A 16,302-nucleotide genomic window follows, 5' to 3' on the forward strand; every position below is an offset into this window, starting at 1 on the left:
CTTAGCCCCACCACCAGCCAAACCTACAGCATAGATAGATAACCTACAGGCCAAGCTGGCAAAGAGGCTTTCCCCCTCCCCCATCTGTCTTCCACAGGCGGCTGGAGCGACACCACACTCAGCATGGACCAGGGTGGGATACAGAGGCAGGGAGGGCAGACATATATATCAACACATATACATAAGTATATTTGCATAATGGGCGGTTAGTGTCTTAGCGAGACGAAGGCTCCGCGCATGATATTACCACCAGCGTATTTTGGGCCCTGGCCCGCCAAGGGGTTTGTGGGTACGTAGTAGTCAGGCGGCGTGCCAGAGGTGAGGCAGGATGGAGAAGTGTTCTTGGAGGAGAATGAGACGGCCCGGGGCCCCGGGACCTCCGCTGAAATTCCTCATCGCAGATGGAGCGCCCTGACTCACCCTTGGTTTATTTTTCCCCTTCCATTTATAGCATTTTACGTAAAAAAATAAAGCAAACGGAAAAAAAGAAGCAAAATAAAAGAGGAGACCGTGGCCGTAATCTCTGATGTGTCATCAAAGCTACGTGGTGAGAGGGAGCCAGGAACCTAAGCGCTGTTTGGAGACCCGTTGAAGACACGGTCAACACACACACACACGGCTGCGATTGTCATTAGTCTAAAGTGTACTCAGAATTTACGAGTTGGAGTTTGGGTTCAACATCTCCAAGGTGAAGAACAATAAACAGGACCCGAAAGAGAGCCAATGAGAGGGCTTGGGCTGCTTGAGAGATCTCCAATGATATTTTCATCTTCCGTCAGAATGAAAAAGTCTGTCTGACGAGAGAGAAAAGGAAAAAGCCTTATCTTTGAGGTGGCGAAGAGTAATGGATCAATTAAATGTTATAGAAATACTGAGAGAGAACAATAACTGAAAGAATATCATCATACCTCAACCGAAGCGATTTTCTTGTGTTTAAAACTATTTTGCCAACCATGCCTCTGAATTCTGTTCTGACAAGGTTGGCAGACAAATAAGACTTACGGATGAACTTACTAATGCCCTCATTACAGTTAAGTCCCTGCAACAACAAAAAAATCAATCAATAAAGAGTTTCCTGAGCATCTTCCATTGGCCACCCAACCCATGTGGTCCACTGCCCACCATCTACAAACACACACTGATCTGTTCTGTTCTGTAGGTAGCCACGATTAGCTGTGAGCCGTTAACAAAGCCACGGTACAGCCGACTAGGAAAGAAGCCACGGTATAGCCGGCAACTAAGGAAGCCACGGTACAGCCGGCAACTAACGAAGCCACGATACAGCCGGCATGAATACCAAGGAGCTGGCAGCTGAGCAGACACCTCAGGGTGGGCTTGTGGAGGTGTGGTGACGTAAACGTCACCCATGTCCTCAGCATCTGGATAGAGGAGAAGGCTGCCCTCTCACAAGGGAGGGAGGCAGAGGGAAGTGTGTGTGTGTGTGCGTGTGTGTGTGTAAGAGTATCTGTAGTACAGAAAGCGGTGTGGGTCCTACTGTATGAGACAAGGAGCGGTCCAGCCACAGTAAATCACCCTCACCCTGTACGACTGGCAGAGGGACACACACTGTCACACTAGACAAGCCAGTCACCCATGGAGAGAGAGGCAGGGGGGAGGTGTGTGTGTGTGTGTGTGTGTGTGTGTGTGTGTGTGTGTGTGTGTGAGGGAGCAAGGGAAGGGAAAGGAGGGGCATTTGGAGCAGACAGTGAAATGGAGAGAGAGAGTGTACATAAGTGGGAGTGTAAGAGAGGACGAACAGTGAAATAGAGTGTGAGAGACTGCGAGAATGTGTGCATGTGTGTGTCAGAGAGCGAGCGAAGCAGGGGAGAGCTACAGAGAGAGAGAGAAAAAAAAGATGGCTTTTTTTTTTACAGTGGGTATTGGATCGACAGTTTGGCAGAGGTGCCCAAGGCAATGCCTGCTTGGATTGGAGCTTGTCACTCAGGAAAGGGACACTAATCAGAATCGGTCCTGGTCCTTTTCCATAGGGGGAGGGGGAGGGGGGGGGGTGTCAGCTATTATAGAAAGAATATGAGAGAGAAAGCGAGAGGGAGAGAATTTGAGAGAGAGAGAATATGAGAGAGAGAGAGAGAAATAGTCACAGCGGCACAGCAGGAAATGCTAACCTCATTTACATGCTGGTCCAGGAGGACAGGGGTGTGGGGGTAGAAAAGAGCTCTTATTCCGTTTCCAATCTCCATGTTAAATGCTGGCCAGGGCAGCCGCTGGGAAGGAGAGGCATTGTTCATCTGCCCCTCTTCTGCACCAGTACCCCCCCCCCCCCCCGCGCCTTCCGTTCTCATACACACCTCACCTTCTTCCTCAAGGTAAAAGGGAACACGCTCCTCAGACGAGGATTCGTTTCAGACCTGACCTGTGATTTCAGACTGTATGGATCAGAAGGGGAGGGGGGCAGGAAGGGGAGGGGGGGGAGGTGTATGGGCTTGTTTTCCCAGTGTGGTACAGCCCTGTGCATCGCCCTCTTCTCTGTTCTATCAAAACCAGGCTGTGATCCGGAGCTGGCGCGCTGAAAGCCGCCCCTCACCCCCCCCCCACCCCCCCACCGAGTCGGCTCGGTGGCATAATGATTGCTATGACAACCATCACTTAAAGCCACGGGTGGGTGGAGAGGTGTCTGTCAGACTGACCGGCTGTGCTCAGGAAGACCTCATCACCGGTTGCCAGGTTGGTTCAGGTCAAACCCCCTGCGATGGGAAGAGGTAGACAACGGCTACATGCAAAATCACCAAAACGCTTCCGGAGGAATAAAGGAGCCGACCCAATCTAAATAGACTCTGAGCGTTTGATGAGAGACGGAGGAAGAGAGAAATGGACAGCGAGGAGGAGGAGAGGGAGGGATGACTGCCCCTGGCCGGCAAACAAGCGCCGCGTCTGGCTGTGCGTGCCAAATGAGGTTTTTAAACGTTTTTTCAGGGAGGATTTGCGCTAATCTAGAAAACCTTCTGGAGGAAGTGCAAATACATCTGCCACTGACCACTCCCCCATGGTGTGTGTGTGTGTGGGGGTGGGGGATTAATATAGCATGCCAATCGGAACCAACATGGCCCCTCCATTCAGAACACAGCTCGGGTAAGACAGCCAGCCAATCACTACCATCCCAATCCCATTCTGTCCAGTATCAAACAAGCTAGCTTTGACATGAGAGGCAACTTTGCTGAAGGCTCTTTTGAAGCCACCTCTTACATTAAAAGCCTTCTTCCAGCCTGGCTTTCCTGAGGGCAGCTCTTGAGGACACAATATCCAACCATGCTCTAATCCCATTATGGCCTCCAGGACAAACCCCTATGACCCAACGCCCTTGTTTAGACTACAGGAGCCCCACACCAACTTTTTCCCCTTCAGAATAAAAGTCTATAGTTCATGTAGCTCCAAAATCATCTGCATGGTTTGCGATGGCGAGGTGTTTGCACCGTAGTCTACCGGTAGAATTAATATCCTTCACTCACCTGTTTTTTCGTTCTTTTTTTTTCTCTCCCCTTTTTACACATCGTAAATAACTTTACACTCTGCGCTGACAATGGCTTTCAAGAAGATGACTTCACGTCAGTGGTTTTAACTTCTCCCGGAGATTTTTGTCCGGCAGCCAAACGCTTCCTCCCTCGGTCTCGGTCCCTCTCTCACTCGCTTTGGGATGATGTATCGTTTCCCTTGAGAGCTGTCAATACCTTAAGGTCCCACTATTCTGTCTGAGCACCACCCCCCCTCACACACACACAGACCCAGACACACCTTCCTAGCACTTTTAATCTCCCATCCCCTGCGCTATAAAACAGTCCTCGTGTCATTCAAGAAAAGAAAACAGAGGGCAGACACACAGCTGCTAGTCAGGACCGAGCCAAACACGCTCCCCTATGCCCTGCTCTCGTCCGTCTCGCCGTGCAATGTGGAAACCAGCACACCGACAGGGAGGCGAGCAGTTTGCCCGGCTAGCGTGCTAAAGGCTAACAAGAGCCAGGCAGTGTGGATGAGCTTGTGTGTGTGTGTGTGTGTTTATGTGTGTGCGTGATAAGAACGCATGTGTGCGCTGGGGCCGTGCCTGCCCTCTTCCACCCACACAGGAAGTGAGGTCATCTCCAAGCACAGCGCCGTGCAGAGTGCAGTTGGCGAGGGTGACAAAGATCTGCGCGTTGGCTGCAAGCCATTTCAAGCCCCCCCTGCCATGGCAACATACATTACGATGATAGGGCTACATTCTTTTAGCATTGAGCTTAAACCACAAGCTTCAGGGACTGGTGCTAGAGGGCCGTATGGATGAAACCAGAACCAGGAAGTGATCTACAGAGTTGGCAAGGTCATTCCAATAAGACAACTGACTCAGACAAGGAAAAAGAAAGTGTGTATGCTAACCTAGGCAAAACAATTATAATCTGGGGCTGATTTCATGCACCAGTTAGACATGTTCCACGGGCTCTGAAATTTCACCAGCCTATGGGCCACAGGACCTTTCTTCTCAGAGACAATTGAAGGAAAGCTTTCATTCTTTGCTATGTCATTTCTCTGTAACTGCCATCTCTTTTTTAAGTAGTAAAATATAAGAGAGAGAAAGAGAGAGAGAGAACGACAGAACAAAAGGGAGAGAGACCCAACAATAAATCACATCCCCGTTTAAAAGCGTTCGTCTGGCACTACTGGCCGACCCCAGCTTCCCAGCCCTCCACCTCCTCAACTCTTCCTCCTCAACTCTTCCTCGCTCTTTCTCTCTACATCCGTCAATCCCTCACGCCTGTTAAAGGCCTGTCCTGCAGGGTCTGGATGCACTTGTGTGGTACAACAGAGAAAAGCGCCCAGAGCTCTTAACAGCCTTCCCCTCCTCTTCTTTCCCCTCCCTCCCTCCCTCCCCTTCTTTCTCCTCCCCCCCTCCCTCCCTCCCTCCCTCCATCTCCAACACCACCAACTCTCCCCCCTCTCTCTCTCTCCTTCTCTCTCTCGCTGTCTTTCCCAGCTGCACCGACGAGCTGTTCCTTATGAACTGCTGCCAGCTGAAAGCCCTGCTACTCCTGTGAGATTGATATTACTCCGTGCAAGGGGGTAGGGTGTGTGTGTGTGGGGGGGGGGGGGGGGGGGGGGGGGAGATCGCTATAGCCAAAGGGCTGCTCTCCGTGCTGTAGATCTCCATGTTGTGACTTGTCAACATGGGGAAAAATCGTTACCGAAGGCTGAGGAGCGTCCATTCCGCCCTGAGATAGATGTGGAAGGAGGGAGAGGCGGGGAGAATGAACCCTGGGCAGGTGATGTAAAAGAGTGGGTTCTGTTTTTTTTTGCGTTTCTGGACCTCCAGTGGTGGATGATTCTGGTCAACCTGGGTTAATTGGGTCACTGTGAATTACAGCAAGGAGAGGCATATTGGATGTTTTCTACTGGCCGACAGGGTGAAGGCCTTGTAAACACCTGGGAGGGAAGAAGCACATTCCGTTCTTTGTCAAGACAACCTCTCAAATTAAGTGAATAAGCATTACAGTACTGTAGGCATCACTAAATAATTAGCTCAGGAGATTTACATACGCGTCTGCGGGTTCTACTCGTTGGCGCAAGCAAATCCGAGCTCAAATTACCTGCTTTATCGACTTCGATGAATTTGACGCTAGAGGGAAGTGTGCCCAAACCTGAGCTAATTATTCTCACTCACGCACAAACGCACGCTAACAAACTACCACCAGAATTATTCTCAAGCATCAACTGTCACCCCTCTAAATAAATAAATAACGAAATAAACCTCGGCAAAAACAAATGCTCAGACAACAATTGGAATCTTGACAACACCTGCAGGACTGGCGGGCGAGCTACAAGCTAAGAGGCAGTGCCACGTCCATGGAAGCCGGCCTGGCGGGCGAGCTACAAGCTAAGAGGCAGTGCCACGTCCATGGAAGCCGGACTGGCGGGCGAGCTACAAGCTAAGAGGCAGTGCCACGTCCATGGAAGCCGGCCTGGCGGGCGAGCTACAAGCTAAGAGGTAGTGCCACGTCCATGGAAGCCGGCCTGGCGGGCGAGCTACAAGCTAAGAGGCAGTGCCACGTCCATGGAAGCCGGACTGGCGGGCGAGCTACAAGCTAAGAGGCAGTGCCACGTCCATGGAAGCCGGCCTGGCGGGCGAGCTACAAGCTAAGAGGCAGTGCCACGTCCATGGAAGCCGGCCTGGCGGGCGAGCTACAAGCTAAGAGGCAGTGCCACGTCCATGGAAGCAGGACTGGCGGGCGAGCTACAAGCTAAGAGGCAGGACTGGCGGGCGAGCTACAAGCTAAGAGGCAGGACTGGCGGGCGAGCTACAAGCTAAGAGGCAGGACTGGCGGGCGAGCTACAAGCTAAGAGGCAGGACTGGCGGGCGAGCTACAAGCTAAGAGGCAGTGCCACGTCCATGGAAGCCGGCCCGATAGCTTTCAACTTTGTTTTAGTGACATCAAAATGTATTTCTTTGCAGAGATAGAGGAGAGGTGCTGGGGCCCTGGCTGGTTGCGCCTGCTGAGAGGAGGCAGCCACTCAGCACAGGTCTCTGTCGCTCCTGCGACGCGCCGAGCAAAAAGGACGCTTCGCCACCTCGCTCCTGGCCTTTAATTCTTTTCTAAGTGAATGCCTGTGTATAATTATTCGCTTGGGCTACGTTGGGGCCAGAACTGGGAGAGAGCTTGAGCCCCATCAAACTGGGGGTGGGGGGGGCGGGGGGGGGCAGGTGTGGGGGGGGCAATGGCTGCGGTGTTGGGTGGGGGGATTCTTGGCAGAAATTCCCCACAAATTTGATGCCAAGAACGAAATGGAAACCTCCCCTCGTTTTCCTTTCCCCTTAATCCAATGTTTTCAAGCCCTGGCCCTGCCAAGGTCATTATAATCATAGCGAGTGGAAAGGAGCCAGTGACCTGCCATTACGCTAAGGTATGAAGCCACCCAGATGCAGCCTGGCCATTGGCCGGTAAGGAGGAGCACGGAGCTCAAATCAAATCCCTCCATTTCAAATGCAGATAACCTGAGAAACCGGAGAGGGAGGGGAGAGGAAGGGAGAAAATGTCTACCCTCTCACTGCCCTCGAGGTTTTGCCCTTCATGATATGGTCTCGCTCTCGCACTCCCTTCCTTTCTCCCTCCCTCTCTCTCTCTCTTGCATGTATTTATAGGTTACCATTTCTGTTCTATGAATTAGGCCAAGGTGTATCGGAGTGGGTGAGGAGGAAGTGACCATCACTTGAAAAAGCTTTCAACGGAATTAGGAGACATAATTATGACCTGTGATTATCAAAGATGATTAATCGGTTGCTATTTTTTTGTTTTATTAATAAAAGCCTTTCCTGAAAATGTGGACTTTCATTCAAGTTTGGCAACCTGAAAAGCTGTACACCCAAGCCTTGGCTTATAGGCAGATACATTTGAGAGTGTGTATTTACAGTAAGTAGTAGGCCAATAGAATTACACAAACAATCACGCACCCACCAAGGTCATAAAGAATGGCAGTTTTCATCGTGGCACCAAAGGTCATGTTTACTTGTCAAAGTGAGAGCGCTGTACTGTACTGTGACCTCCACTGGCAGCTTGTGTTGACGTGTGTTTGTGTGTGTGTGTGTGTGTGTGGGCACGCATGTGTGTTGTCCTCCTCTCAGATGCCATGCGACAGAGTCGACGCAGCTTGACGCCATGCTCCCAGAGTACGCAGCCCAAATAACTATGTGGCTCTGGGGCTGAAACGAAGCACCTTTGGCTCAAACGCCCAGCGTTTCAGTCGGCCCCCCTTTCACTGCAGGCGGGCCCAGATGAAGAGATTCGCCGTTCCAATACCGTGCCTGCCGCCTGGCGCACGACCAATAGGTGTTGTTGTCGGAATAATGAAAGCAAACAGGACTGACAGCCAATGAGCTGAGGTGACACTTCCATTCCAGAGTGGGAGGATCCGAAAGGGGAAGGGGGAAAAAAGGAAAGAGAAGAGAAGCAGAGAGAAGTCTCTGACAAATGCATTGTGTTGTGACAAGTCTGGGATTGAGGACTGGGGACGGGGTATTTGGCACACCTTTCAAAATAAAAGTCTTCTTCCGCCGCACATTGTAAGAGGTGCAGCCTCATGGATTAGCACCATGTCGAACTAACAAAGTGGAACACACTTCTCACTGTTCGTGACACCGTCAATGTGTTTCTATTTGATCACGTTCAGAAGACATTTCCATATCTTGTCTAATATTTAAGCTAATATAATTCTGCGTGTGTGCACGCGTGTCAATATGGAGCATGACCCCGTGACATGCCGTCCAATCCAGTGGCGTACATTCTCCGTCACTAACATAAGAGTGTGGGCTTACTGTCCAAATATCTCTCTCTCCTCCTCCTCCTCGGTGCTCTCTCACTCTGCCTCCACCTCCACGCCTCCCAGCCAACCGCTGCAATTTCCCCAAGTTCAACTCTGGGTCACCTGACACCTGAGCGCCATATTGGTGGATGATGATGAAAAGCAAACTTATTTTGGGATGTTTTGAGATGCTGGGGTTGTGTGTATGTTTGTGGGTTTGTGTTGTTTGTGCTGGGAAGACATAGGATAGTTATTGGCTACTGATGTTAACTTACAGCTCATAACTGCATTTTTTATTAAATTAAATAAGCTATTGAGCTTTGCAAAATGTCCTTTGGAGGGTATGCTGAACAGTTGGCATTGTTTGACATTTGAGAGATGAAGATGACACCCTGTCATTAAGGTAAATTCATTAAAACATCGTTGATTTATGGGATTAATCACTCAATTATTCATGGCATTTGCATACCAAATATGACTCATTAAGTGGTGTTCTTATGCATGTCTTCAGAGCAAAGCACTTCAATGGCAACATTGCCTCACTTGGCCAATTCCTTAGATCAGTCTGCCTGTTAGTAATCCTCTAGCGGACAGAGTGTGTAATTGCAGCTTTTCATTAGCCAGTGGACTGATAAAAGCACAATCTTAACACCAAAGCAACGCAGGGTCAAAATAACTAAAATGTATTCCATAAAAGTCAAAGATACATTTCATTCCTTGTTTTGACATTTGGTTGCGTTGACACGTCTCGCGACAAAAAAGATTGAATAGGCTTAAGCAATTTACCGTCTCTACCCGCGGTATTGATCGTAGTCTGTCTGCAATGAATGGCTGCAAAGGGAAGGAAAAAACCCTGAACTTCAGGTGACCGACCATGGCTTTGACATAGCCCCGCATGCAGACAACCCTCGTAACAGGGAGGGGTGGTAGAGAATACCTCTGCTTAAATATTCTCACCATACTTTCAAAGAACTCGACGTACAACAGCGTGAGAAGTCTGCGAGCGACACACACTAGCGTTATGAGCCGCGGTAAAGAAAGTTAGACCTTTATATTACCAGTAAATATGAAGTTACCGATCTTTGCTAAATCGCGCTATTGCTAGGAACAGTAGGGCATGGTAGCCTGAGTCTGGCTTGTCTGATCCGACTGACCCTTCATTTTATTGCGGCCAGATTCTCAGATCCTCCCCTTTCTCCCCCGAAAGAGAGTAGCTCGCACGGACAGATAAACCAAAACGCTCGGCCATAATAGCACATACAACCGATACACAAGCTAACTGACCGCAACCTTTAGGGGAACGGGACCTTTATCGATTATACTCTAATAAAGCCACGTACCGCTTTTCACTCACTGGCTAGCTAACGTTACTCATCGCCAACAACATGGCTGCCTTGCTCAGACCTAAAAAAGGAGAAATAACCTACGCCGTGTCTTTGTCTGTTTCACCTCTTTAACCCTAAACTACTGCGCAAAACACACGGAGAGCCATTAAAATAGCAGAAATACAGCAAACGACTTACGTGAAGGCAGGCGCTTGGGTTGCTCCTGCTTCCTCCTTGGCATTTTCCCCCTTTATATCACATTCTCCTCGTTGTTTTAGGGATAAGAAGAAAAAAGGTTTTTTCCCATTGAGATTGTAGGCGCGAGTGATGGCAGGGACTTGGTCGTGCACCTGGCTTGTCCTCGGTTTAAAGTGTATTGTTGGGAATGGGAACACAGGCGGAGGAGGTGCTGTTGTTGTTGCCGTGTCTTGACTATGGCTGCTCTCGGTGTAAGAGTGTGTCTCCGAGCCCCTAACTAACACTAATGCAGGGATCAAAGGGCAGCAACAGCAGAGCAGACACACACACTCGCACACACACACTCTTGCGCACACTCTACACACTCGCGCACACAGACACACACACTCTCTCTCTCTCTCTCTCTCTCTCTCTCTCTCTCTCTCTCTCTCTCTCTCTCTCTCTCTCTCTCAGAGGAGCTCGCCCGCGAGAGCAGCGTAGAATCGCACAAGGTGCCCCCAAGCTTCCAGGCTGTATTGCTGTCCAGCAAACATAAAACATATTTGAAAACAAGAAAGTAAATATGAATCTGTGTGTAGTTTATTTTCAATTGGTATTTTGCTACGTATTGAAATTTTTTTACGATCATATTTCTCGTTCAGATTTAACAATAAATCGAATGCATAACAAAATGAATTGTAATGAGATTGATAATTCATTAATGAAAGTGTTTTGTGTTAAATTTCGATTTCCGTCTTGAATCTCAATTTTTGCAGTTCCAACAATCTTACTTTACAAGTGACATTAATACAATTATATATTAATAATAAGTATTATTATTATGTAATAATAATAATAATAATAATTAGTTGCTTTGTATTTTGTAGCATTCCTTTACTACTGTATTTTAAGTTTACACAGCTATCATTTCATGGTTTCTATATTCATTACTGGGTCCAGTTACATCTCATCTTCTTCATGGAGACATGATAAAATGTTTTGAAAGCAAGTATTAATGATTCAGACTGATACTCTAATGCATCACTATTTCATAGTTATTAGGCTACTTGATTTATGACTTGTAATAACTCACAGATCAGCTCCTGGGGTGTGTTCACCCAGGAACATTACCAGCCTTACAATGTACAGACAATAAGAACCTTGCATATCTAACATATTATCCACATGCACAACACATTTCATGTCATTTACTTGTAAATAAAGCTTTGTTGACTATGGTTCTCTAGTTGCATTTGGGCTGACACCTGACACACACACACACACACACACACACACACACACACACACACACACACACACACACAGACACTTACACGACACACTCCCAAAACATTTTACAGCTCAAAACGAATACACTTTGTCCCCACATAAGGTCATAAGTATGTAATGCCACAAGAGTGGGATCCTGAATTGGCACCAGAGTGGCGTTTTCCTCTCCTCTCTCAGCTAGGCGTTTGGGCTTTTTCACAGCGCAGCCTGTGTCTCACTCCCTGCTGTACTCCTCCAGGCTCTGTGCTCTTGGCCCGGCGCATTCTTTCACACCTCGGACGCGTGTGAGGAGAGCTGTGTCTTCATCCCTCCATCCCTCCCTCTGTCCTCCTCCTGCCATCTCTGCCACCCACCCCGACGGAGGCGCAGGAGGCTCGTTACCGTGGCAATTAGCAAAAGCCCAAATTAGCCCTCTTGGCTGTCCACAGGTGACAAAGACTGTGCTTTGCATCCTGCTAATTAGGACACAGAACAACATGATTAGAATCCACACTGGTTGACAGGAAGTCCAAAGAGAGACTGGACCATCAAAAAACAAGTGATGGATGCCTAGAAGCCTGTTAGTGTATAAAATATAATTTACTCAAGTCACAAGGACGTCTCAGGAAATAGCTTTGATCAATTGTCATGACAAAAAGGAGCATATCTATTTTTTTTATACCTCTGTCACAGTTGTATTTAATCATACCCATTAGGGGGGTTGACACAGGTGAATGTGGGAGTGTGTGTGAGGACAGTGTAGTCCACCTTACGACCACCGGCAGCTGAGCGCTCCATTGAGGTGAGCAGGTGCTGAGTTGACAAGTTCCCTCCTCACTCCATCCACTTTCCACACAGTTAAAAACATACTTTTTGTATCGATAGAACAGTCAATCCAATAGTTACCTTTACCATTACTATTACCAGTTCTTTATTAACTTCCCCCTCAAACGAAAAGTTTTGTTTGGTAATCTGTTTCGGGATAAAATATTCTAAGGATAAGGAAGAGTCCCTTCCTAATTACTAAGATGTTTTACATTTCTCTAGATAGTCAAATGTGTAGTTTGTATGGATGCATGAGTCTATGTGTTGTTTTTGTTCAACTTGAGTTTAGTCACCATAGGAAGACAGGTCACTGGGCCTGTTCCATGACCCCTGCCATGCCAGGCTGATGAAGTAATGCTGGCAACAGGACAATCCGCTGATAGTAGCCATGGTAACGCCAGTATGACCTCACTTGGGGTCCCACCTAAAGGTCGTTGCTCTGACACCGGCCCTGTGTTCAAGCTATTGCCAGGGTCTCAAATGTCGACATGCTAGAAAAGCACACAGTGTCCCCTCTGAAAACTAACCTAGATAAATTACAAACATACAGTTTCTGGGGTATCCGTGTAATATTACTTGCATCTGAAGATCTATTGGTAGTCAGAATTATTCAAGGTCAGTATGATCATGAAATATGCATACATACATTACATTTAAACAAGAAATCCAAACATAAGCCCTGATTGGGGGTCTTTGCTTTACGACTAAATCAATTTCCGATTTAAATTGGATATTAAAAAATCAGCAGGATTTGGTTGGACTAGATGCCCCCCTCCCAGCCTCTCCTGCCTCATAACTGCACTGTTCCATTGCTTTTAAAACAGCTTATTTTGTCTGTTGGCATTATTACTACTTATTAAAATGGTTCTCCACAGCGGTGCGCAGCGGTTAGTGAGGTGCTAAATGAATTTCAGGTGCTTTGGCGCGAGGAGACGGAGCAGACAGGAGAGGAGAGAGGAGATGTCCGCCTCAGGGTCCAGTTTTCTTCCCATTTCTCTCTCTTTCTCTCTCCGTCTATCTCTCTCTCTTTTCTCTCCCCGTCTATCTCTCTCTCTTTCTCTCTCCGTCTATCTCACTCTCTTTCTTACTTTGCAGCAGTGTCTTCCCTGCCCCTCATGTCCCGCGTGGGCTATGCTAGGCTAACGCTAGGCCAGGGCTAGTCCGATGTCGCCCTGGGGTAAACGGAAACATCTGTCCCCTGCCTAGCCGGTGCTGTCGAAGGGTGATCAATTCTGCGGGTGGCTGGTGCCAGGGTTGTCCGGCATGCCACCTGTCCCCCCGTTCCTCCTACCCTACCCCCCCCACCCCCCAGTCCCTGCCGCCCACTGCTTCTCATACACTCACAAAAACACATACATGCATGTGCACACTACACACGCACACACAGACTTTCAGACTCTCTCTTGCTCTATCCCTCGCTCTCATACCCTATTCACACAAAAACCTGCCAGTTCTCCATTTTTACTTCCTCGTTCACACTTTATAGCCTAACAATTATCCTTAACACATGAAGTTATTTAAAATTGAATTACAATTTGTAAAAGGAACATTGTGGCCATACCAAAAAGCTTGGCATAAAGCTAGACAAACACAACGCCGTTATTGAAGATTTTCATCTTTAATAAAGGTGCTTGGAGGTCAGTGCAGAGACTCTCAACTTTCCTCAGTTGGTCTTGTCTCAAATACCCCATTCTCGGGGGCACAGGTTAAAACAAGCTCAAGGAAATGGCTGTTATCAAGGGCTGGGTACGATCGCAATTCTTGTTCCTAAGCTGAGTACTTTGTTATCCTGGTTAAATCAACCTCTTGACCTGTTTCACCAGTGGACTCACTCACACAAACGGCTCTCGTGCCACCTGCTTGTGTTTTTTGGACTTGGGAGAAAGGGGTATCTGACACACACACAGACACACACGCACACACACACATAAACACACAAACACAGCAAAGTCACATGATACACACTCTGAAACATGTACACACACCTCTACTCTGTACCCTGATGGTCTGCCTGTGGCCTGACAGTGTGACAGAAGCAGGTGTCTTGTCTTGCCCTCTGGCCTTCCTCTCTCTCCGCTCTGCTGGGGACATTGGGACAGAGAGAGGAACCTCTGTCTCTTCCCTGTCTTCCCCTGGGTAAATATCATAGAGGAAAAGGCCTGGACTGTTTCCATGTGTGTCTCAGTGAAGGAAGTCATGACCCGTCTTGCTAGACTATATGTATTGTATGGAGGTTGTTCGGCCCTTTATGTCCTTGAGGACTCAAACAAACACTTCTAGGTTTATATTTGAAGCTAGGGCAGCAGATGAAAGACATATGTTGACCTGATACAACACACAGCCAGCAGTATCCCTGACAACCTTCACAACACTAGAATAGGCAGTAGTAATACTTAAACATACAGTGCACTGTACTTAGTTTGCATTTATCTTCTCTGTCTCTGTCTCTGTCTCTGTCTGTCTGTCTGTCTGTCTGTCTGTCTCTCTCTCTCTCTCTCTCTCTCTCTCTCTCTCTCTCTCCTCCCTCTATCTCTCTCTCTCTCTCTCTCTCTCTCTCTCCCTCTATCTCTTCTTCTCCCTGTTAGTGTGACAGAAGCAGGTGGCTCACTTCCTGCCCTTTGACCTTCAACATTTCCCCTGTAGCATAGTGTACACACACATACACACACACACACACACACAGAGGAGGAGTCTAGGTTGCTCCTAGTGAACTGGGGGAGAGGTCTCTTAAAGTCCTGTGGGACAAAAGAAGGGTCCTCCAACTCAGGGAAATTCGTTTTTTTCAGCCCACATTGCCAATTCTGTCTAATCAAACTGCCATTATCAGATGGCCTAAAACCATCCCTAGATCTGGATCCTAGTGCTTCATTGTTGCGGTCAGTTGAATGGACCATTTAAAAAATATATTTAACCACATAAACTGATATGAATGGCACATGGGGAAACCACATTTGAAAACTTCTGGCAGGATGATTGTGACTTCCTGTTCAGAAAATCATCCCTTTCCATCACAAAACAGTGCAGAATAGTTTTATTATGCCATTCGGTTGATTCAGTCAATTAGATGTCTTGTAATTTTCCCTATTCAGGGCAGTTTATTCATCTTAATGTTCAAGGACTTCATTCCCATCAATATATACGAGCAAACCACAGATTGTTTTGGCTGTGGCCATAGACAGTCCTCACATCGGCTGCCTCTCTGTCTTTCTTTACTTGAATAGCTTAGATACATTGATAATGATTATTATGAATAGGTATTATTAAGTACTATGTGTACATTTATTTTGTATTACTGTTTTTATATTATAGGCACTACTACAAATACCTTTATAGTGTATACTTGTATAATTGTTATTTATTTGTTTTACATTGATACTTTCTGATCTACATTTTGTCTGGGGCTGCTGTGCCACCTTTATTTCACGTTGGCAACAATAAAGTTCAATCTAATTATTCGAATAAATTGTTTCTAGTGCACGTCAAGCATGAGGACCAGCTAGAAGAGTACTCTAGGACAGGAATCCTCCCAACTCCCTTTTATAAAGAGTGTGTGTTTGTGTACTGTGTGTGTGTGTGTGTGTCTGCTGTGTGCACTGTGTGTGTGCTTGTCTGCTCTGTCTCTGTGTGAATGTGCTTCTTTACGTTATGTGTGTGTATGTGTGCATAATAAAGAGAGAGAATGACGATTGTGTACTTGTACAATGAGCATGTAAGTTATGAATGTGTGTGCAACGCATGTGTGTGTGACGCAAAAGAGAGATAAAAAGAGAGACAGCATGAGGCTGTGTTTATGTTGTATGTGTATAGTTGTTTTCGTGTGTATGTCAGAGGGGAGCCTGCTGATTAATGTCACCTCATTCTGTAAATGGAGCGTGGTGAACATATCTTCTGATATCTCCACGGCTCCTCTCAGTGCCAGCCTGATTTTATTGCCATGCTCTAATAGGATATTGCCGCTGTCGCAATTTAGATTAAGTTCCATATTGTTGCTGTTGAACTGAGAGGTATGTGCGTGAGACAGAGAGGCAGAAAAAGGACAGAGTGATCGTGTGTGTGTATGCGCGTGAGTTTGGATTACGGTTGCATCATTTTATATCACGTCCCATGTGACCCCACCGTTCAGTTTTGCTAATGCTGTCTTTTTACAGTGCACATACACAGGTGTGTTATTCTCTCTTTGCATCGACTGGGTTTTGTGGAGAGTAAGCTGCCCTTGTATGAACCTTTGTGTATTTAAAAGCATTTCATCTAGAAAGCAAATCTATCCAGCACATCAAACCAACAAATTGCCAATACAACATAGCTCCTTTTAATTCTGAACAACATTCATTTGACTTCAAGTCTATCCCGGTTGACCTTCTACTGCCAAGCACACACACATACACACACATACACACACACACAGGTAACAAAATCCTAGCAGTGC

General features: G+C 47.2%; 1 protein-coding gene across 5 annotated transcripts in view; it reads right to left on the reverse strand.

Annotated features, from left to right (window-relative positions):
- znf827 (zinc finger protein 827) overlaps positions 1-10,191 on the reverse strand; it is a 50,442-nt gene extending 40,251 nt beyond the window's left edge. For all 5 annotated transcript variants that reach the window (XR_006957923.1, XM_047044404.1, XM_047044402.1 and 2 more), the window contains exon 1: positions 9,804-10,191. Coding sequence is in view for 4 of the 5 variants with exons in the window: in XM_047044404.1 (XP_046900360.1) it covers positions 9,804-9,846 (43 nt within the window). In the remaining variant the exon portion in view is untranslated. The remainder of the gene's footprint in view (positions 1-9,803) is intronic.
- Between the last annotated feature and the right edge of the window lie 6,111 nt (positions 10,192-16,302).

This window comes from Hypomesus transpacificus, chromosome 22, assembly GCF_021917145.1.
Source record: "Hypomesus transpacificus isolate Combined female chromosome 22, fHypTra1, whole genome shotgun sequence".
Classification (NCBI taxonomy): Eukaryota; Metazoa; Chordata; class Actinopteri; order Osmeriformes; family Osmeridae; genus Hypomesus; species Hypomesus transpacificus.